Consider the following 23,450-nt stretch of genomic DNA (forward strand, 5'->3'; position numbering starts at 1 on the left):
GCTATTAATTTTGACATTGACAATGATTGGTCCACCTATTAACTAACTTCATTAATATTCCTATACTAATATAATCATTGGTTATCTTACTGATCAAGATCTCTGATATGCAAATTAGGATGGGGAGGATGTGAGGGTCTTCACCTTAGCATTCCTTAGTTTCTCTGGTTTCATCACATAAGATAAGAAGACACCCCAAGAATGTGTACTTTCACTCCCTGTACCTGTCTCCCTGCCTCCCTGCTCTGTTCTGGACAATTTCACAATTAGCTGCAGCTTTAGCTTTGACCTTCTTTGCAAGGCCTGCATCTGTTGTTTCTTAGCATAAGTGAGGCTTTGTATATTTCTTATTACGATGTAAACTAATATCATCAACACATAGCGTTAGTTATTCATTAAGGCAATTAAGTTGTTCATTAAAAGCAATTAGTTATCAATGAAAAGTAATTATCTATTCAAAATTCAAACTTGATTATAACAATGCTACGATGTTTGCACTTGCATGCTATACAGCTGCTCGTGCTACCCAGAGACTTGGCTTCTCTTAAGTAAGTCTCTGATAAAATATCAACGCAAGTGTGTTTGCATGAGCTGCTGTATACATTCATTGCTGGGCTGCAATGTGTAAAGAAAAGTACGATGGATTTTTTTGCAGTAATGGATATTAATGATCAGTGGCCAGTGAGCATGACCAACAGTGATACTCCTCTGTGTCAGTGCAGACATTTAAAAACTACATGTCTGGACTTTGTTAGGCTTCTCCCGTAGTAAATAGCAAGAGGTGGGTTGAGACTCATCCAGTCCTAGCAATGGCTGTATGAACTGCCCACTGGAAATGATTCCCCTTCTGCTTTTAGATGGTTAGATGAGTCTACCCCGCCTCATATTGGGACGGGCTCCTGTTTTCTTTGTCAAATGCTCGGTGTTGCACTGCAAGCTTATACAGTGATGCTACAGTGCCCTGAGAGAGTCATTCCTGACTAACTGTCAATACGGCGTTGTAAAGGGGTACTGCAATAGCAGCGGTATTCAAAAGCATGTACCGTGCCCAGCCCACGTAAGAAGTCTGCTCGGACATCTGGCCCAGCCTTACTGAAATTGTTCGACCAAAATTCACCTTTAGCGACATTACTGTTGAAACCCCCAGCGGTACGGCACCAGGCAGTGCTTTGTCACCCGCTGCAGTGACGCGGGGGCTCCCCCCGGCTGCGCAGGCAGGCCGTGCTGAGCAAGGTCCCCCGGCCCCTCACCGCAGCCCTGGGATTCTCCTGCTCTTCAGGGCCCGGCGGGGGCCGCGCCACGCACAAGCGCCGGGGCGGAGCCCAGGTGTCAGCATGCCGACGCCGAGCAGGCAGCCCGCGGGCAGGTGCGGAGCCAGCCCGAGGTGCGGCCGGGCCTGCGGCCCGCTACACACCGCCTGCCTCCTCGGCAGAGCCACCTGCGGCCCGGCCCGGCCCGGCCCGGCCCTGCTCTGAGCGGCGGCTCGCAGGAGCTCTGAAGAGGGCACCAGCCCCGCCACAGCCCGGACCCCGCAGCACCCCCGTCCAGGCCGCACGGCCAGCGCGCCCGCCGCCCGCCCCCCCGGCTGCCCGGCGACGGGCACACCCCGGCCTCGTCCGCTGCTGTGCGCATGCTCTCGGGAGCCCGACCTATCCGCCTGCGCCAAGCCCGCCGCGGGGAGAAAAAGCGGGGCGGCGCCGCTTTGCGGCTGGGCTGTCGTGAAGGGCTTGCGTCTTAGCCGTAAAGCTGGACGCGCCGCTGGTGGGAGGCGAGGGAAGTTTGAGCGGCGATTTGCGCGGGTGGCCCGGCGGCATGGCGGGGGGCCGCGCCGTCCCCGGCGAGCTCAGCCTCATGGATAAGGGCGTTAGGAGGTGAGGCGCTTGCCGGAGGGGCGGGCGGCGGGGGGAGCTGGGGAGCTGGGCCCCGGGGGGAGCTGGGCCCCGAGGGGCAGGGGAGGCTGCGGGGGGAGACGGGGAGGGGCTGGCGCTGGGCGGCGGGGCCGGGAGGGATGCCGCCCAGCTGACGGCAGGTGCCGGTCCTTCGCAGCTTGCTGGAGGTCTCCCTGAGCTCGGACCTGCACACGCTCAACGCGCACTGTAACCGCATCGCCAGGATCGAGGGGCTCGGCCGCCTCCGGAACCTGCGGCACTTAGATCTGTCCTCAAACCAGATCCGCCGGATTGAGGGGCTGAGTTCCTTGGCTGGTCTGCGCACCCTGAGCTTATCCTGTAACCTGCTGACGAAAGTGGAGGGTCTGCAACGCTTCTTTATGTCCATTTAGCAGCTCGCTAAGCTTTTCTAAGAGTTAAAGCTTGCTTCAGGGAAGTATGCATGCAGTTAAGGTTATACGAAGTTAGTATGAGCTGCAAAACGTATTGTTATGTAGATTTTTAAAAGAGTGTATAGTCTCTGTAAGCTTTGTCATAGCAAAATGGATTCATTTAGAAGGAAAAATGGATTTTTATATTATGATTGTAATTCATTGTATTGATAGTAACTTGTAGGTATAACTTCTAAAGGCTTACTTTGCAAGTGTTGATTTGCTGAAAGCAGAACATTTTTCTGAAAATCTTACTGATTTTTTTTTTTCTCACTTTGTTTAGGACTGGAAAACCTCTTTAATTTAACTATACTGGATTTGTCATATAATCGCATACATGATCTCTCTGGTAAGTGACTGGCACATGCAGTGCAATGAAAAGCATTCGCCTTGCTTCAATTTGAAAAATGTGACCAAGTGTAACTTTAGGAGTTGCTAGTGGTTCAGCCAATTGGATAAGTGATGCTGCTGAAGGTGACAGTTGCTGCTACTCTCAGCTTTTGAGTTTCTAACATTGAGGGTCGTTCTGAACTGGAATTTATTCTCCTGTATTTGGTGAGGCCGAACTTATTCACAAAGTAGTACTGTAAATGTTTCAAACTTATTTTCAAAGTGAAAAATGCACTAGTCTTGGAAGATATTTCCCTCTTTGTAGGACAAAAGTTCAGCTTGGGATAGGATATGGAAGTTCTTTTCTAAATTTCTGTTCTAATTCTAAATAAATTTGCTGAAATAATCAATTATTGCTTCTAATTAAGATTTTAAGCTACAGAATCAAGGGAGTTTGTAAGAAAATTAAAAAGAACATTGATAACAATTTTGTTAATGAACTGAGTTATAAAAAGCAAAATATTTGTTTTTACATGCTTCTTAACAGTTAGAAACTAATCTCTTTAAATAAAGTTAGCTCTCAACTAGCTTAAGTGTTGTACTGTGTGGTAGGTGTACCATAATCAAAATATGTAGGCAGAATTAAGGTATGTGGAGCAAAGGTTGTTACATCATTTCCAGTTACGATGTATTATTTACTGCATGTTTTTTTACAAGATGCCATTTGTTCTAAATCCTATAGTCTACGATCATACCAGAAATTGTTATTTTGTGAGTTTTTCTCAAATTTTCAGGATTGCAATGCCTTCATGGATCCAGACATAAGGTCAGTCATATTGACCTTCACAGCAACTGTGTAAACAGTATGAATCACTTACTTCAGTGCACAAAGGGGCTGCGCTGTTTGACGAGTCTGACACTGGCAAAAAATGGAAAAGCCAATCCAGTGTGTGACACAGCAGGTATGGATCTCGTGCTAGCTGAATACTTTGTGCTCGTTAGGGCAGGGATTTCCCTTAAGCTGTGAGCCAGGTTCTGAAGCTTGCAAATTCATTCATCATCTGGCCAACTTGCAGAAATCTAAATTCTGTCCAAATTAATTTTTTTTTCCTGGAAAACAATTTTTTTTTTTCTCCCCCAGGCATATTCTCAAAATTTTAACTTGTTGTATGCTTTGTTAAGGCTCAACTTTTCCGGTATTGTTTTAGTTTAAGGCAGGAGACAAAAAGCAATGGAAAGAGAGAGTGTTGCAGAAATGGGAGGGAAGGAGTGTTGCTGTTACATGGTGGGTGGGTGGAGGATTTGAAGAATGTACGTAGAGATACTGAACTACAGAGAGAGGGGGCAGGCATGGGAAGTAGATGGTCTTCTACTGATAGAGACGCCAAGAGGAAGATCAGCAATAAGCACTATTAACCTGTACTCCTTTTCCTGCAGCGTCAGTAAGCAGTGGCAGGCACGAAGGTGCTCTGCAGTCATTGGCATGTTCATCAAAACAGCAGACAGGGCTTTCCCTAGGCGGTGTGGAGACACGTTGGAGGAATGCCAGTGGATATATCTCTTTCAGTTGTGTTGCCTAGAGCTTCTGGTTCGGGAGTAGGCTTTTCGTGCCCTTTAAATGTTGCACCCTGTGTTCAAACAAGTTAAACTGTACTATCTTGTTTTAGTGCAGGTTGTTTTCTTCGTTCTTGCGTAAGAGGGGAAATCTCCTACAGGAAGATAGAAGTGGAGGATTGATACTTTTGGGATGGGACAAAGATAATTTCATTCCAAAGCGTAGAACAGTAGGTGTTACAATAATACAAAATAACAACTGTATCATGAGCATGTAACTGATACAGCTGTAATATGTGTACACTTCTTGGAAAGAAGCTTCAGAGGTAGCTGAGGGAAGACAAATAAGGTCATAGGTAATGCTTTCGGAAGCACCCGTGAACAAGTTATACAAGTGCATTCAGGTACCACGGAAGCAGTAACAGGACTATAAAGTTACGTGGATAACTTAGAAAATTCCACTAGTTTTCTTCTGTCAGTGTTCACATGCCTCTTCAGATGTACCTCTTTGGTGGCACTTACTTTTGAAACCCAAATTCTATTGATTTAAAGAAATTCAGTGCCTTACAGTTTCATAACTCCTTATTTCATTCACTGAAAAAGAATGAAGTTATCTAAGCCCTTTCAGTACTTGCCTTTCGATTACATTTGTCTGTCCTTGCACTTGAGACAACTGTTCTGGTGCAGCAGGGCAATAGGAGAAGGTTGGCTGTGCCACCGCAGCCCAACCGCAGTTGCAGACCAGGATGAGGCAGGCGGCTTCTCAGTTAACTTGTTTTGTACTGTTGTCTGTTGAAAGCCTTATGGGTGGGGAAAAGTGAGACACTTGTACTTTCTTCCTTCTCTTAAAAATGCAGTGAATATTTAAGGTGACAGGGTACCTAAAACACACCAGATGCTTCCTTCAGAGATACATTTCAATTTAAATGTGGTCTTTTTCCTCAAGGTTACAGAGAAACTGTTCTTCAGGCGTTGCCCCAGCTAACGGCTCTAGATGGAAGAAATACTTCTGGTGAACCGGTGGACCCGGCAGAAGAAAACTGTTCAGCTTTGCAGTGTTCAGAAGATGTTTTGGGCTGTTTGGTTTCATCTGGGTGCCTCTCACCCAGAGATCAGGTGCCACAGTTTGGGTGTACCAATTTTAAAATTGACACGGTTTAGTTTTATATTGCACGTGACTCACTAATGTTCCAAGGGTTGTCTTTCCTTTTGCTAGAGCCATGTTACCTTACCGGTGGTGACACCGCGTATCGACCAGGCGTTGGCTCTTTTCCGGCAGCGTGCAAGAACAGCAGCACAAGGTGCCATCAGCTCCTCTACAGAGCTTGTCTCATCTTCAGAACCAGAGAAGGCTGAACTTGATAAAATATACAGTGAGATGAGGATCAAAAAAATAGAAGATCAAATTTCACAGATACTGCAAAAGGTGATTTTTTTTTTTTTTTTTTTCTGTGATTGCACAGAAAGTTCTGTTTGTAAAACAAGGTGTCCCTTTTGATAATGTGGAAGTGTGCTGGGACAGACTGGAGCATTTCTGCTGGTATGTGTGTGCTGGCTTCGTGCTTCTGTGTTCCTAATAATTTTGAGAAACTGGGAGTAAAATAGAAACAAGTCTCTAATACTGAAGATTGACCTTTGAGTCATGGAAACTTTCATAACAAATAAAAACCATAGTGTATGGGACTGGGAGTACTGTCTGATTGTATTGTATTAGAAAGCTGTTTTCTGGTTTGTTTGGGTTTTGTTTTTTTTACCCTGAAGACATCACCGTAGTAACTGAACTAGAGTAAAACGTGAAATGCAGCAAAAGTCTGGATCATAGAGATGGTGAAAAATAAATTTGCTAGTAGGTTGAGTTGGTCTGGTGTGTTTGTCGGGTATGTTTCTGTTACAGTTTGATGTACCTTGCAAGACACTTTTGGTTTTAAGTGATATATTTGGTTTTCATTTTGCACCAAGCTTCTGTGCCAAAGGATTTTACCAACCAGCAGGTATTTCAAAAAGATACAACTATTTGTTCTCAAGCACGCTGTTCTGTTGGGTTTATTTTATCTTTAAAACAACGACATGTTGTAGCAACAAGGGAAGGGATTGTTTGGAAACAGTTATTTACTTTTCTGTCAAAATTATTTTGTGTGAACTTTTTAAAAATAGCACTTGAATAAGTGTTAGAAATTAGACAGTTAAAAATTATAAAATCATAGATAAAATTTTGTTCTATTCTTAGGTATCTGATACCTCAAGAAGAGAAGCTCCTTTGCATGTTCTCAAAGCTAAGAGAGACACAGATCCAACTTCTGAGAGTGAAAATGACAGTGGGAAAGAGAACAACAGAAAGGTTGTGAAAAGAAGCAAGATCCCTACTTACCATAGAACTACGTCATCTACTAGGTGTCATACAAATCATCCTAAGAAGAAAATAACTGACAGGTACCCCAACGTTTGCCATGTAAAGCCAAAATGAATTAAGCTGATTGTTGTCAGAGTGAACATAGTTTGACTTGAAACATTTTGCTGAGAGTGGTAGGTTGGGTAATGAGCTCCATTAATAATGCTCTAAAGATTATTAGCTACTGTGGCTTCACTCAGTCGTATGAGTGCCTTTGTGGTGAAAGGGAAATGGAACTGAAGATTCCCAAACAAACACTTTCAGAATTTGAACAGCTTATATTTTCATTTTTGTTTTAAATTGTGGTGACAGAATTCTCCACAGACAGAACAACTGAGGCATTAAAAAATAAAAATAATAGATACATGGTGTCAGAATGATGGTCAAGAATATAACTGTCTGTGATGAAACTGAGGATGGCATAGTAATTTGTTTATGTAGTAAATGTCAGAAGTGATAGATAGATGATATAAATGGGAATATATTAGTTTAGTCAGCCACTGCAGCTCTACAGCTACTCTGGCTCTCTGAAATTGTTTCCTATCTATGTGATCATGAGGTGTTTTTTCAGATGGCATCTGCTAGTACTACTTATTTTTTTCTTACAACTGAAGATTTGAATTTAGCTGGTTTATGATCTGCGTGCAAATCTTCTGTGTGGTTTTGAACTCTCTACAATTTGGCTTCTGCACAGACCTGTAAAATGTTTGTCCTGTAGAAATGTCTGAATCCCCTGTTACTGTTTAAACTCTGTGTGTTCTTAAATATACCTTGATGTCCTGCTGGTGTAGGGAAGAGAAGAGTTCCTCCAAGTGTCCACGCTCCAGTCAGAGAGACTCTCATCTCAATTTGTCATCGGATACTCGAGACTTGAAAGTAGTGGGAAGAAAAGCTGAACTATTAACTGGAAGACAGAGCAATATAGAAAAAGCAGAAGAAATTAATTCAAATGCCACAGAGGAATCAACATACCGAGTATGTTTTGCATCATTTCAAGTTAAATATGAGCGTCTTCACCTGAAGCCAAGCATATGTCTCTTGGTGAAACTTTAAAATTGAAGGTGACAAAAATAATTGCATGTAGATGGTATCCAAAAATAGTGGAGTTCTTGTAGTGTCAGTTGGACTCTATTTTATTTCACTTTTATGGGGGTTTTTGGCCTGGTTGCTTGCACTTTCCTCTGTCATCTGTGAATTCCAGAAAGACAAAAGAATCTTGTTCTACAACTATGAATGTTGTTTGTCATTTTTGGCTACATTTGAATGTTTCCCAGTAAGTTGATACTTACCACATTCTTGCTAAGGCACTAATTCAAGAGCTGGATCAGGAGAAAGAAAGGAGGTGGAAAGCAGAGCAAGCAGAGAAGAAATTGACAGAGCACGTCAGAGAGCTACAGCAACGTGCAAAGGAAGAAAAGAATGTTCAGAGTATGGCTGTGTACACTACAGACAGGTAGGGAAACAGTGCTGTAGTATAAGAGGGTTTTTTGTTGAATTCAAGACAATTCGATTTATAGGCTTAAGAAGTGAGAACAGCTTTAAACAATATTTGGAAAATAATGCATCAAGAAATAGTGCTACAATTTCTCTTGGTATTACCTAACAAAGTTCCTTTCTGCAGCTTCCTTCCGGTTCTTGTCTCACACCAGTATCAGTTTCTAGCCATTACTAGCCAAGCAGTCAGTATCATAAATGAACTTCCTGTGTCAGCTCAAGCTCTAGTAGCTGTCTTGTACCATGTGTTCAGCTTCCAATTCCCACTGTCCCGTTCCACCTACCCGTCCTGTGTTCTTCTTTTCCTGCCCGGTGCACCTCAACAAAGACGTTTCTGGCAGGCTGGAGCTGGCCGATGGGCGCTATGTTGTGCGGGTCAGCCCTCGCGTATCTTCCTACAGGCTGCTGTCATCACCCCCCTCGGTTCTGGGCAGCATCCTTTTTTTCCAGAAGTTCTCTTTTCTAACAGAGCCTTGCTTCTTGTCAGCCAGGATTGGTCTGCTCTATTTGTGTTTAACTGCATTGTATTTTTCAAAGGCCTGTTTTCTTTCTTGTAAGGAAGAAACAAGCCTAGTGCTTCCCGAGTTACCATCTGTGACTGACTGCAATTATTTCCCCTTTACTTTTGCCTTAGGTTCACTTTCAACCTTTTGCTTGTTATCACCTTGGAGAAGTGGCTTATTGTGTTCCTTTTCTTTTGAGTTCTTAAATTTTCTAATAATTTTTTATATATTTAAGAAAACTTTGAAATATCTTTAAGAAAATTATTTTCTTAAGAAAATTATTAAATTGCAAATTGATACTATATGTTTGACTTCTGTATAAAGCAAAATGATACAGTAGTGTCATTTCTGTAAAGACCTATATATGAGGTTGTCTCCAGCTTAGTTTCTTTTAAAATGATGAAGCTCCATATAGTAATGCTACACATGACTTCAGTAAGATTTTATGTGTTTTTAAACAGCTTTACATGACAGTGCTGTAAATAGTAAACCTTGGTAAAGAGTAAGATGCGGTCCTACAGCACTTGCTAGTGTCTTTTCTCAAGGTATTTGGTATCAAACTAAATACTAAAATGTTTGTAATGCCGCTTTATTGCGTTTGTTCTTAGATTAAAGGAATTGATATTGAAAGAGAGAGATGCTAAAGCAAGACTGCAAGCAGATGTCCAGCAGTTGAGAGGCGAAACTGAGAGACTTACTAATGAGTTAAATCAGGCAAGAAATAAAGAAGCAGAACATCAGAAAGCCATGCAAGCTTTAGAAGAAACACTATCCAAGATGGAGACACAAAGGTTGCAGCAACGAACATTAGAGGTAAATAATTTTTGTGAGTAAAAAAATACAATGGCAACAGAATGGCTACTATAGTCCTAGATATTAAGAAACAGTAGGTTTTTAAAAGCTTTAAGTGTGACTCTTCCACAGTAAAAGCTGGGGTTTTTTTCTACGTAGTAGTAGTTAATTAAAAGTATCCATTTTAGTAGTCAATTATTGTCTTTTATAGATAGAAGTATGACATGTGATGTGTTCTTAAGACAAAGGAGAGTATGTCCTATGTATTTAACACAGAGTTGGTATTTTCTGAAAATACACAGTAACAAAAACAAGTCTTTTAAAATGTTGCTGAAATCAATAAAGATCTTACTAGCAGGATGGAAATCTGGTGGTTCTCTTTGTTTTGCTGATGTGAAGAATTAGATGCTTTAAACTGTGACCAGAACAGTAATCACTGAAAACTTATTTTAAAGATTCTGGTTGTTTTGGGGATTTTTGGGGGTTTTCTTTTACAGCTGGAGAAGATGATGCTTTTGTTGCCAGAGGCACTTTGTCCAGCACACAGATACCTAAGATCAAGTTGCTGGACCAGATACTGCCACTATTTCTGAGTAATTAATGGATGAATTTTAAGTGGCCAAATGCTGCATCCTCCAATATCTATCCCTATTGTTTGATTGTATTCTTACATTGGCCCGTTCCTGTGTCACTGAATGCATACACTTACAGAAATTGAATCCTGCTACCTCCATGCTGAAGTCTCTGAATTGCCAGTGTGGTGCTGTAGGGTGTGGTGTTGTCCAGATACCCTGAAAGGAAACGCAGCCCGGGAGTGTGCTGACAGCCAAACTGTGCTGCCAGTGCAGTTAGAGTTACGGGTTAGCCACCCTCCACTTCAGGCTCCTGTTCAGGCACCGGAGTGGCTCTTCCATTTTCTTCCTTACCTGTAAATACCCGGGAGCAATTATGGATCTAGAAGTGACCTCCAGTTTAGATCAAGTATCTGCTTGTCACTTGGAAAAGTACTAAATTTAAGGATTTAGAGAAGAGGAGAATGGTTGAGGGTTTTTTTTGGTTTGTGGTTTTTTTTCTTTTCCTAGAAGAAAGGAAATACCTTATTGGTGTTTGAGGTTTTTATTTTTCCTTTTAATGAGTTTCTAGAAATAAGTATTCTCTTGATAATAGTAGCATTATTTTTACTAACTGCAAAACTTTATTAGAGGGAGGTCTTTGTTCCTGTCTTAAAGAGTATTTGCTACAGGATCTTAAATAACTATGTCTCAAAGAATCATGATGCTCTAGAAACTAAATTCTCATTTTTGAATTCAGATTTAATATACCTTTGGCCTATCTTACCAAGTCTTAAGATTAACAAATTCTAGAATACTTTATAGAGCTTTCTCATAGTACACATTGGCAGTTACCTTCAGTGGTAAATTATGGTTACTCCAGGTAGTCCCTGTTTAAGGATTTCAGCCAACATTACTAGATTACTTCTTTAAGGGATTCAAGATAAGTTACTATGCATCTAAACGCATACCTGACTTTCTGGAAGTCTTTAAACTTGCTTGTTCTCACTTGAAATGTTTGTTTTTAAGTGCTTCGATTCAGGAGAGAATTGTTTCACTTCATCCACAAAACAACTGGAATACAGTTGTATATCTAAATGTTACTCATTAAGAGGCTTAACATGTAGAACATGAGAACTTGGCTTCATACTCAAGCCTCTCAACAATTTTCATACACTGACGAGACTGTATGAACTTCAGGTACCTCTCGCATTGTCAAGCTGAACTCATGACATGCTGCAGCAGCAGGACGTTGCAGGAGATGATAAACATTGGAATCGCTGTTTTATTTGTCAGTGCAGGACATTCCATACAGCTGTTCCTTAATATTTTATTTTTCGTTTTGATTGTTCAGAAATCAGGTTGAGGGGACAGTTGTGATGGAATTCTGAAAGAAAACATTCGGGATATTTTTGTTGTTGCTTTGTGAGGGTTGGGGGTTTTGTTTGTTTTCTTGTGAGAGCTGGAAATTAAACTGGGCTGTTTCTGTGGTGTTCTGGGTCTGACATTAGGTAAGTGACAGTAATCTTGAGTAGTCAGTTACCATTCACAGATTTGATTCTCTGGGAAGTGAAGAGATGGGAGTTGTGCAAGTACAGAATGTGAAGACCCTTTGCTTTGCTTAGGAGGACAGGTTGTTGAGATAGTGAAGCTGCTACTGCTCACTGCTTGAGCAGGAAAGGATTTATGTGGTTGCTACAAGTAATGATTAGGAGTAAGAATATCTCCATTAACATCACCTCTGCTGTTTTCTGTTGCATGTTCTAAGCCTTCTGAAGTGTCTTGATTCTGAATTACCATTTCATGAGTAATAAAACCCTTTTTTTTATAACTTCTTTCCTATCTTTTTTTCCTACTTGAGTCAGAAAAGACAGCTCTGTACGTAAAAAGCTTAAGATTATGAAGTGGAATTATTCATAAAAGCTTGTATCATATGGAGAAAGTGGAGTATGCCACCTGGTGTTTACACTGATTCTCCATTTTTCGTAAAAACATTAGAAAGCAGCTTTGTTCATCAACTTTAAACTGTAAAAGTCAAAGATGCTGATTTTTTTTTTTTGTAACTGGAGTTAAAGTTACATTGAATACATCTAAAAATGTTTTACTTGTAATACTTTAATAATAGTTTCAAGATAAGAGTTTGTAGTTGAGGAAATCATTCTGCCAATACACTTGTTCCAATTATGCAGGACACTTGAGTTCTTTATAAATTAAGTCAATATCCTTGGTTCTTCAGGAAAGTTGCTTTTTTTGTGTTGTGGTAAGTTAAGCTAAGACTTAATTTTTAACATCCTGTCTTAAATTTCTGCAAGTGTAACAACAAACCCTCCCTTTATGACTTCTACACAGATGAAACAGGTGCAAGAAGCAGAGATTAAAGCATCAGCAAATGAACGAGAAGTACAGTTACTTCGAATATCCTTTCGACAGCAGAAGGAGAAGGTAAAACAGCTGCATGAACTGCTTATATTAAGAGAGCAAGAGCAAAGGTATGGGGTCTTCTGTTTTCACGAGTTCAGAAATGCGAGTGTTGTCAACATGATTTGTTTAAATGCGTTCTGCAGAGTGTGGGTGTGGTTCTGTTTGGGTTTTTTTTTTTAAATGAGAGATGGTCTTTGCAAAAACGTAGATGTCTTTCCACCCACTTTCTTGCTCACTTTAGAATATCTTCATATTTTGTAGATTCCTGGCTCAGGTCTGCATAGGCAGCTGTTCTTCCAGCCTTTTGTTTGATCTGTTCTTGTCTTATTATATGGCTGAACTTTTTTGTTTTGAATACTTGACCTTTCATCCAGGAAATAATCAGATAAAAATAAAATCGCATTCAAATTACTGTCTGAAGATGTGCACATACTACAAGAACACAGTGTTCTGAAAAAAGTCAGCTTCTGCAGTGTCTTGCTTTAGCATGGTTTTCCTCTTTCCTCTTAAAACTTCCTTTTTCTGGAGAATACTTGAACTTAAGTTCTATACGGTTTAGCTAATACAATCAAATATGTGTCAAACTACAGCAACAAGTGGTGTGTGATATACTAGTATGTGAGGGAGGTTATTAATGAAATAAGGTGGTTACACTTGCTAAATTTTACAGGGATAAATGTATTCAGATAGCAACATAACTGCAGGTTTAGATATGCAGATTCAGATAGCTGTGTTTTGAGAACTTCCGATTATTATCTTGTAAATCTCCAAATGTGAAGGGCAGCAGATATGTTTTGTGTTTGTGCTTTAAAGCAGATGAATAGGATGGCCCTAAAGTACAGGGTACTCTTGCTTCATCATTCTCCTGTAGGGATGCTTCCAGACAGGAAGGAACCTTATCCTGGAACCCATTGCTGCTGCTTTTCAGGTTTTGGGTCTGAAGTTGTTGGGTGAGGGTGAAGAGAACGACTGCAAAAGAGGGCATCTGTCTGTACAGGGCTTTTCCCCAATGGCAATGTCTCTTCCAGGTCCAGATCAGCGAAGCAAACAAATGCTAACTAACAGTGAAAGAGCAGTGGAATTATTTCTAAAAAAGTTTGACTTAAAAAGTAAGGTTCTCTGGGTGTTTTAACAGTAGCTGACACACTATTCCTCATACCAGGGCCACTGTCATAGATGATGGAAATCTGTCTGTGAAACTAAGGCGTTTATCCCATTTATTACGTAATTTGTTATCCTTTTTAAGAAATACTAAGGAAATTATTGAAACAGCATTGTGAGATACGGCAGTTCTTGTCTCAAGGATATGTTTGGTAACTTCAGGAAAGAACTAGAAACCCGAGTTGCCTTAAATGGACCTGAATTTCAAGATGCTTTGTCAAAAGAAGTGGCTAAAGAGGAGCAGAGGCATGAACAGCGTGTTAAAGAATTTCAGGAGAAAATTAATATGTTAAACCAGAAGTACAAAGAGTTAGAAGACGAATTTCGTTTAGCTTTAACTGTTGAAGCAAAAAGGTTTAAAGAGGTAAGGTTAAGAGAACGCTTCATCTCAAACGAGGTGGAGCTGTAGTTCTCTCAGTTGGGTTGGGTTGAGGGGGGTGGGGGGTGTGTTTTGTTTTCATTTCTTGATCCTCAAGGCCTAGGCTCCAAGGATTCATCTAAAATACTGGTAGTAAGCTTTGAAATAGCAGCAATTAGAACATAGACACCAACTGCCAAGTCAGCACTCAAAAAAAACCCAACAGTTTTGTTCATAAGTAAAAGTTAATCAAAAGAAACTAGAAAACCTTCTGTCTGGTGGTATTCTTTTAAAAGATGTTGACCTTCTATTAGAATATATTCAATTACTATAAACTCTTCTGGTGTTTTTGTAAGGTTATGGTTACATAAATACTAGTATATTTAGTTATAAAGTTCCTTATTGTTTAACTTTTCAAAATTGAATTTTGGACGTGCCTTTTGAAGTTCAAAGCTTCCTTACTGAATTCCTTAGATAACTTATAAAATAATGTGAACGCTGGCCATGGAAATAAGTTAAGCGAAATAAAATTTTAAATGCTTATCCTTCACTTAAACTTGGTTTTCTTCATTTTAAATCAGTTGGATACATGGGAAAGAGGGGGAAGAAAAGACCTTTTTTTTTTTTTTTTCACCCTTCAAATCTTTCTTTTGCAAGGAAAAAAGAAAGAATTAATTCTAAGCTCTTCTTTCCAGATTTTAATGTTAAGATTAACAATGAGATTAAATCAAGGCATTGATGTCACTTCCCAAGCTAGATTTTTGCTGCTCTGCTTCCTGTCCACCCATGATTTTTTTCCAGTGGTGGGGTGTTTGGTTTTTTTTTCAGATTTGTAGCTGAGCAGAACCAGGTTTTGGAGTTGAAGTATCACCAATAAACTGTTAGAAAACCAGTTTCAGATATTCACTAATTTCACGTACTGTTGATGAACTGCTGTTTCTTCCTTTAATTGAAATTCAAATGTCATTTGTGTGTATGTATACACACTTTTTTCCAAATGTTAGCATTTTTCAAGTCTCATCTTGTAAAACTTCAGGTGAAAGGGGGTTTTGAAAATGTTGCTGCTGATCTAGTTGAACATAAACAAGCCCTCTTTGAGTTGGAACAAAAAGAAAAAGAGATGGCAAGTCTGATCCAAGACCTGACAAGTATAGTGAAAGAACAGAAAGCGAAGATTGCAGAATTGACAAAATCAAATGAAGAAGCTACAGCCAACCTAAAGGTACTTGTTTCAAAACATTTTAACTACGTGTATGATTCTTTTCAGTAATATTTTATCTATAAAAGTAGCAATTCCATACAAGGTAGGTTGACTGAAAGACACGTGTTTCCTGTTGCACTGAAACCTTGTAGTCCACATCAGCCTTTATTCTTGCATCTTGCACTTCTTTTTCTCACAAACACTGCCCCCCATATAGCAAAATCTAGTCTCATTCACGTCTTCAGAAGTGCAGCCCTTGTCTTGTGAGTGCCAGCAGTTTGTCACATGGTCACTCTAAACTGGAATTTTAAAAACTTACATTAATAGCCCTGACCCATTGTAAATCTGGAGTATGATTCTGCAGTGGTCACTGTACGTGAGGTAAAAATGAAATTGAACAAATGATCAAGTGTAGTTATTAGCAGCTTAATATCTGAGTTGCATGAAACTAGCAGCATTAGTCATTCTCTACTAATTGTCTAATTTTAATGTTAAATACTGCAGGCATAGCTGCTTTATCTTACACTACTGATCACTGTATGGTAACATCTTATAGTACTATGTTGTCCATAAATAATTCCTACATATCTTAGGAACGTAAGTTTCTTTTTAAGTTGCTGTGTGATCCAGACTGTGTATGTATCCAGTCCATCTTTATGGTAAAACCTCCGTGCGGTACAACCCCTGCACAGCTGTTTCTAATCTCCCTCCTACATGTGGCTGTTGGGGTGACCAAATCTTGTACTGCCATACAGAATAGGAATCTGCTGGTCAGTGATGCTGCTAAAAACAAAATTTAAAAGTAGCTATATTAAACAGCTGCAATCTGTAAAACAAAATGTAGCCTGCATAACTGCGGGGGGATCTTTATCATGGGAAGTGGAAGTTCATCCCAGCTTCTGTCTCTCTTCTTTTGCTTTGGTTTTCAATGTCTTGACTTTGTTTTTCTTTTTTTGACTTGTCCATTTATAATTCCAAACAGGTTTTTATAATGGCATTGATAACCTAAGGTGGCTGTTTAGAAATCAGTTTTCTGGGGTTGAAGTATGTCTATCTGAAGCAAACATTTGTGTTTCGTTACTGGGAAGAGATGCGTATAGAACCCTGTATGCAAGCAGAATATTCCTTGGTTAACTTAACTCGCTGTGTATAAGTATTGCTTTCCTAGCTGCTTGGCATTGACTGGAAATTTTGAATACATGTTTTAAAGGATCTTACTGTCTCTTCCCAATGTTTGTTCATACAGCGTCAAACTGGACAACTTGAAACTGCCATTGAGGAGGACAAACAGAAGTCTGTTCAAGTTGAACTTCTGAAAAAGGAAAATGGAAAACTTATTTCTCAGCTGACAGCCCAGGAATCTGTGATTGATGGGTTAAAAATGGAAAGAAAAATATGGGGGCAGGAGTTGGCACAACAAGGTAAAGTAATATTTATTTTTCCTTTTGCAGAAAAATGGTGGTGGTCAATGTCACAGCTTTTTGAATAAACACTCCAGTGTAGCTGTAATCATAATGGGGGTCTCTGGATGGCCTTGTTGATCTCACCCAGTTGTAAAGATGTGCAAAAATGGATCTTGTGTAGTACACAGGCTATTGTAACAGCAGGTGTGGGAGTTAGTTGTAAATACAGTGTTTCTTTCCCCAAAATGTCAAATTACCATAATGTTATACAAAGAACATGAAACTAGGAAAACAAAGATTGGTAAAAAGTATTATGTAATGCTGCTTGGCTATTGGGTAAGTCTAATTTGAAAACTTCAGTATGTGTCTTGGGGGGGAAAAATAAGTGTTAAATATCAGGTGGAGAAAAAACTTGGGCTTTTTTAATTTTTCCCTGATTCATGTGGCTGACTCAGCACCACCTTGTGGGCTCTTTGAGATGGGGTCTGTAAGAATTGCTGCTGACCTTTATCAGAGAAGCTTTCAAAGGATGAAATACGGACCTTCAGTTCTACATTTCCTCTGAAGTGTTAGCTACCTACCAGTTAAAGCCCTGCAGTGTTTCCAGTGGGCAAAATGGTCATGTTTGGTTTTTAAGGTGGTTCTTGCCTTCACCTTCCCCAACATTATACACCTTGAGGTTATCTGTAAAATGAGTGCTGTACTGTGAATGTTCTGTTCTACCTAGGAGCTCATCTTGCTCAAGATCGGGGAAAACTGGAGGCAAAAATTGAAGTTCTAATGAATGAGATTGAGATGTTAAAAAAGCAAAAGGAACAGGACACTGATACTATAAAAATTAAAAACAAAATAGTGGATGATCAGACAGAAACAATTAGGAGACTGAAAGAGGTAAGTGCCGTGTCTCACAATTTGTGTGCTTAACTTTCACTGTGTTAATTTTAGCTACTGTGAAGGCTGTATGAAAGCTGGCTGTGCACTGCTGATTTACCATCTCAGAAAGCACGACCAGGCTGTCGGTGGCAACCGATGTTGCTGAGAGCAGAAGAGGGCCTTGTATTAACTTGATGTGCGGAGGTGCTACTTTGGATCTCTGACTGAACCATGTTTATGTAAAGACTTTTCTTCTCTGCTTTGCTTCCAGTTATTATTGATAATGATTTTGAGAGAGGAAAAACTAGGATAGTGTAATTCTTCCTGTGTGTTTAAAAGAAAAGGAAAAAAAATGTAAACTTTGCTTTGGGTTCATCTTACAATGTAAAGATTTTCTCTTCTAAATCAGTATTTTAACAGCAGAGCTACTATGTTTTGTTCTGTTAGTTCCATTCATCTCATTTAGGGACTTGAGACTGTAGCTTGTTGATCAAAGTCTTCTAGTATGTTGGTCAGGGTTTGAAGTGTTACTCATTAAACTATATAGCCATGTAACAGTGATTTGTGTGCATAGTATTAGGGTTCTAAACTTTTTTTTATTAACTTGCTTTCAATTTCAGATTTGTTTTGATCTTTTGTCTTTTAATTCTGACCTCTTTCAGATGAAGATTATTTAACTGGCAATCACTTTGCTAAGTATTTTTTCATATAATATGCTTCACATGTCTGTGTCTGTTATTCCAGCATAGACTAAACAGATGCTCTTAAAAGGTAACAATGAATGGCATTTATGTGTTGTAAAATATTTATCTTCTAAAGGGCTTACAAGAAAAAGATAGACAAATCAGAAAACAGCATGAAGAAAATTTGGAAGCTCAGAGACTTTTTAAAGGACAGTTGGATGAAAAAGTGGCTGAATCTGAAGAGCTAATGGAAAAATTAGAAAGGCAAAATGAAAGAAAAGAAGAATTAAAGCAACTGCTAGAAGAAAAAGAACTAGAACTTGATGACATTAAGAATGCACACAGGTGATGCATACAAGTGGCAGTAATGCTTTGGGATCATAATAGTATGCAACACTGCTCTGAAGTTATTCTGTGTTCAGAGAGTACTTGCTTGCTATTAAAACCTACACAAATGTGGAAAACTGGCAGCATGAAAAACTTCTCTTCTGCCCGCTGAAGAAGTGGTACCTACATTCGTCATAAATATATGCATTTTCTTTTCAGTGCACTGAAAAAGCAGTGGCAAGGTAAAGGAGAGCTATTAAGCCATCTGGAGGTGCAGGTTAAACAAATGAAAGAGAGCTTTGATATCAAAGAGAAGCAGCTGATTGAAGAGAAAAACAGAAGTCTTCAAACTCAGAGGTGAACTCCTTACTAGCTTATTTTGTGACTGCTCAGTTAGTGTGGAGTTGTGCTGTTAGTAAGTATACAAAAATGCTTGATTATGTGGTGAAAGAATGCGTAATACCTTTTTAATTACTTGGTGAGCCCAGTTGCTGTGAACTCTGTGTGCGCAGAAGTAATTCTTGCTATACAGGTGACTGACTGTGGGACTGGCATTCGGTTACAGCATTTGTCCTTTAAGCTGCTTAGCTATGTTCCCATTTTCCTTGAAAACAAGTGGAGCCTGCACTCGCTGCCCCCTAGTACACCCATCCATCCCACCACAATGCTCTTGGGGTACCTCTGTGAGGAAACTCCATGTCACGTGACAAGGACTGGTCTGCTGTCCTCGGACGTGCCGGCTGGAGTCACGCAGCGGAGCTGCTTGTGCAGGTGAGGCACAGCCTCGCCACCTGTACCGGGGTTTTTTGAGCACAAGCCTGGCAACCTGCTAGCTCATGACCAGGGTGCATGGAACCCAAGCAACTGGCTGGCGTTTGGGCTTAGCGAAGCCGCGGTGCTTCGCTGACATCTGTGCAGGGTGGTGGAAATACCTTGTGTGCTGTGTAGGAAATGGAGGACAGATCCTCAGTACTTATCACAACAGTAGTAATAAATACTTCGGTCTATAACAAAGGGACTGTTTGTAAGTCACCTGTCATTCTCTCCTCATACAAGTAGCAACAGGGGTTTAACTTTTATTATTCCTCCTGTACTGTCAATCTTTTTGAGTTAATAGTAACTATGAGATAATACAGAAACAAATACTTGTAACCCAGAAAATAATTGAGGACTTCGATGATGCTCAGTTATTTCATATGCTTGTGGCATTATGGAGAATTGTGGTACACTGCTGCCTGTGATAAGCTTAGCTCATTAGTATGATTTCTACTTCATTCTTTGGCCCCTTTCTCTTATTCTTCCTTCTTCACAACTATTCTTAAGAAGAGATTAGCTGGTTGATAAGACTGCGTGTTTATCTAGCAGTGACAACCACACTGTTACTGAAGGAATAAGCTAGTATGACTTAAGGTTTTTTGCTTTACATGTTTAAATTAACCACTTTGATTAATCATACTTCAGTTATTTTTTTTTTAAGGAAGTTTATCTGATTAATAAATGAAAGAAAATACATTGATGGACAAGTTTGACTTAAAAAAAATTAACAACAAACCACCCCAAAACAAACAAACAAAAGAAAACCAAACAAAACCCAACCACCTCAAACAGCAATAGTACTAGGTTTTTGAATTGTTGGGACATCAGTAATGAAACTGAAATTTTGTCCCAAATAATTGTTTTGTTTCAAAATTTTGGTGTAACTTAACTGTATAGTGGGATAACTTGCCGTGCTTTCTGTTGCTACATACTTAAGAATTGCCCCCTAAAAGCAGAACTTGCTTGGAGTCAAGGAAATGCTTCACTTTGGTGAAGCAGATGCTTCTGGTTCTGTGAGACAGGCTTCCAGGCTGTTCACAGGGTAGTGTAGTTCAGTTGCTGACTTCTCGGGAAGCAAAAGCATAGTAAGTAGGTGTTTGAAAACAGGTGGTGTTCTTAGCCGTGTTGACAGTAGCAAGCCCAAACCTTTGTATTGTATGCTAGTGATTAAATGCCTCTGCTAAGAGGAATGCCAGAAGCTCTAAACTAGAACATGTACTTGAGAAAACGGGCCATCTTCTGATGCTAAATACTGAAACAATTGCCTTCATGCCTATGTTATTAAAACTTTATTGAAGGCAGAGTTGGGCAAAGTAAAATACTTCTGGTTTCAGGAGTGTGATTTTTTTTTATCATTTTTTAGGATTGCTTTTAGAAAACAACTTGAGTCAATGGTGGCAGCTCATCAGGAAGAAGTATTGCAGATGGCAAATGAAAAGGAAAAACAAATTGAAGCAGCAAATGAAAAAGTAATTTTAATACTGTTTACTGTATTTGCATTTTTACTCTACAGCTGCTACAGCAGTGGCACCTGGAAGTACCTGTTCTATCTATCTGGCTAATCTCTGGATGGAAACAGCCCTGGCTTAGTACTTGATGTGTAGCTGTTATGAGCCAGTAACTAAACATCTCCTTATCTGTACAGGCAAGATAAATGATGATTTTACCAGATAATCCATTTACCTCATCTATGCCAGTGTTAACAGTTACTGTTCCTGTTGGATACCACATCCTTCCTTAGTGTGACAACTGGCGCTTTTTCTGTGTAGTAGGTGTTGTGGTTTTGATACATCACTTGCTACCTCCTAGCTAATTAATGGTTTTTAAAAGCAAAACTCTGCTGCTGCATCCAGTGTCAAAAGTAGTGCATTGCATATTTAAACACAAGCATATAACTCTTGTGTTGCTTACAGTGTTAAACATTGCCAAGATTGTATGGGCTTAGGCATATTAAGGAAAAGCAGGAATTCTGTTTAATCTCTGTGCTTTTTCAGGTTTACTGTGTTGAAGAAGAAATGCGGCAGCTTCTGCAGGAAACAGCAAACAACAAAAAAGCCATGGAAAATAAAATAAGACGACTCACACATGCACTGAATGATATTCAACAAGACCTTTGAAAATGAGTATATACGCTAAAAATGTGTATTACACAGACTTAAGCGAATTCCTACACTACAATGCACTTTTCCTTGTTTTCTAGAGAATAAATTTTGTGATATATTTTGAATTTGGCTTGTTATCAACTTGTTATGAGAACTTGCTGTGTGAACCAGACCTTGATACCAGCTGCCTCTTGTTATGAGGTGCAGCCTAAGTGTGGGATGTAATAAGCCTTGAAAACCTGGGCACAAGTTGAAAGCAGAGGCCGTGGCAGCAAAAACAACTCCCTGATGGTCAGTGACTGGTCTTTGGCAAAGCACAGCCTTGAGAGCTGGGAAGAGAGTGCCTTTGCTTTAAGAGAGGAAGCAGCAGTGAAGCAAAACAAAAACCAGCCCAAGGACTGAATAAGGCACCTGCAGTGGCCTGGGAAAACAATGCCCGCCCCCCCCCCCTTTGCCCAGTAATGACCAGGGGTGGAGGTGGAGGGCTGGGAAGTGGCCAGAGATTGCAGGGTCTTATAAATGTAAGATCCCACGTTTGTGGGAGGGGGCAGAAAGCAGCCACTGGCTTCAGCTCTGGCTCCCTACACCCGGAGTTCCTGTGCCTGGCCCCCGAGACCACCGAGGACCGGAACCATCAGCCCCAAGGAGGAGGCAGCTGCTCCGTGGTGCCATGCACTCTGGCTGAGGTGGGATGTAGCTGTTAAGGACTGACTGCTTTGAGTCTGTGGGAACAGTTGGAAACATGTAGAAATTAATACATAGGGGTAATGGTCAGCAAGGTGTGGGAACCAGCTCTTGGCACAATCAGGGTATTGAATGTCAGTCTAGTAAATTGTGCTGCAAAGTTTAAAATCAGCCTAACTTACTGGTCTACTGGCATCCCAGGGACCTCTTGATTCCCTGATGCAAGTGTGTCAATGTTGCTTAAATGCAGAAGAAAATGACTTCTCATTTTGTGCTCTACGCACTCCTGCTACTTCAGAGGCCATGTAATCTGAGGAAATGCTCGCCTGGAAAGCTGCTCTATAGTATTTAAATGGGTATCACTGGTGCAGAAAGGTTGTACCACTTCACAGTGCTTTTCTGTCATGTTTATCAAGTGTTTTCTTGGCCACTTTTTTCCTTTATTATTTGACCAAGCTACACTTTGTGTGAATTAATCGAACACCTGGAATGCACCAGGAAGGTAAAAAAACTTGCTCTTATCTTGATTCAGTTTATTAATAAGATTAGAGTTTTTCCTCTAAAATTTTCGTTCTGATGCTATTTTCTGATTTCATCGTAGGGAGATGTTACTGGTTTTAACATAAATTCTTTCTAGTCCCTGCTCTTGGCTCAGAAATCTGTACTTGGGTACAGGCATGCATTAGTGGTGTTTGGATTGTTTGTTTTTCATAGGGCTAATTCTACCTTTGGCATAGCTTCTCTCTTTATGCTTATAGGGCTTCTTCACATCTCCTTAAAAGATATTTAAATGAGTTCTACCTTCAAAATGATAAAATGTTATGAATATGGTGTAGGTCAAAGCTGTGCCAAATTTACCTATTCAGACTGATAAATTCCCGCCTGACATTACTGAAAGGCATAAAATAAATGAATAAACAAAATAAATACGAATATAAATGAAATATGAACTCTGCCCCTGTCACATGCAATTAATCGTGACAATTTAAAACTGATTCTGTGATGAGATTCTGTTTTGTTTTCACTTCCAGACAAGGTAATGCGTCTACCTCAATCGGAACTGAATGTGTAATCAATCAGGACAGGCCTGTGTTATCCGAGACCAGGAGGAACATGAGTCACCCCCTCAATTCTTAGGCTATGTGGACTTTAAAGCTTCTCTACTTTTATCGGGTGGTAACTGAGGGAAAGGGGTGTACCCTGAGGGACCTTAAGGCAGAGAATATTTGGACACTAGCGAGGGACAGGCCAGGCAGCCCCCATCCTCAGTGACTCTCGCCTGGCCGCAGCAGAGGTGAGAACGTGCTCTACCCTTAATCTGAGTGTTTTGTAGCGCATGCAGACGGTGACCTGGGTACCGAGGAGCTATCGTGCGGGGGAAAGGCAGCCGGCGGGGGTAGCCAGGCCCACGCCCCGGTCCCCTCCTCCCGTCCTAGGCGGCCTCCGGTCCCGCGCCGCCCGCCCTGGGGGAGCCCGAGCCAAGGCCCG

At 40.4% G+C, this 23,450-nt stretch overlaps 1 protein-coding gene across 2 annotated transcripts; it reads left to right on the forward strand.

Moving 5' to 3' along the window:
- The first annotated feature begins 1,809 nt into the window (after window positions 1-1,809).
- Window positions 1,810-21,403, forward strand: LRRCC1 (leucine rich repeat and coiled-coil centrosomal protein 1). Of its 2 annotated transcripts, none has more exons than XM_086465157.1 (19): window positions 1,810-1,871; window positions 2,047-2,252; window positions 2,604-2,669; window positions 3,445-3,612; window positions 5,151-5,320; window positions 5,421-5,630; window positions 6,432-6,634; window positions 7,385-7,568; window positions 7,898-8,046; window positions 9,199-9,403; window positions 12,283-12,422; window positions 13,678-13,879; window positions 14,910-15,095; window positions 16,321-16,495; window positions 17,205-17,368; window positions 18,170-18,378; window positions 18,580-18,717; window positions 20,540-20,645; window positions 21,171-21,403. In XM_086465157.1, the coding sequence occupies exons 1-19, from the start codon at window positions 1,813-1,815 to the stop codon at window positions 21,291-21,293; spliced, it is 3,063 nt and encodes a 1,020-aa protein (XP_086321283.1). In that variant the 5' UTR covers window positions 1,810-1,812; the 3' UTR covers window positions 21,294-21,403. The 2 variants fall into 2 exon arrangements, with proteins under 2 accessions (XP_086321283.1, XP_086321281.1); XM_086465155.1 differs by having other exon boundaries at window positions 1,813-1,871; window positions 6,432-6,644; window positions 7,392-7,568.
- Window positions 21,404-23,450: the final 2,047 nt, after the last annotated feature.

The sequence above is a fragment of the Leptosomus discolor genome, chromosome 5, assembly GCF_034619465.1.
Source record: "Leptosomus discolor isolate bLepDis1 chromosome 5, bLepDis1.hap2, whole genome shotgun sequence".
NCBI classification, from domain to species: Eukaryota; Metazoa; Chordata; class Aves; order Leptosomiformes; family Leptosomidae; genus Leptosomus; species Leptosomus discolor.

Excerpts from the sequence above, each read along its gene's own strand:
- LRRCC1 (XM_086465155.1), top strand. The coding sequence starts at position 1,813 with ATGGCGGGGGGCCGCGCCGTCCCCGGCGAGCTCAGCCTCATGGATAAG. Across the intron at positions 6,645-7,391 it reads TAACTGACAGGTACCCCAAC|AAGAGTTCCTCCAAGTGTCC; the intron begins GTTTGCCATGTA and ends TGTAGGGAAGAG. Across the intron at positions 15,096-16,320 it reads AAGCTACAGCCAACCTAAAG|CGTCAAACTGGACAACTTGA; the intron begins GTACTTGTTTCA and ends TTGTTCATACAG.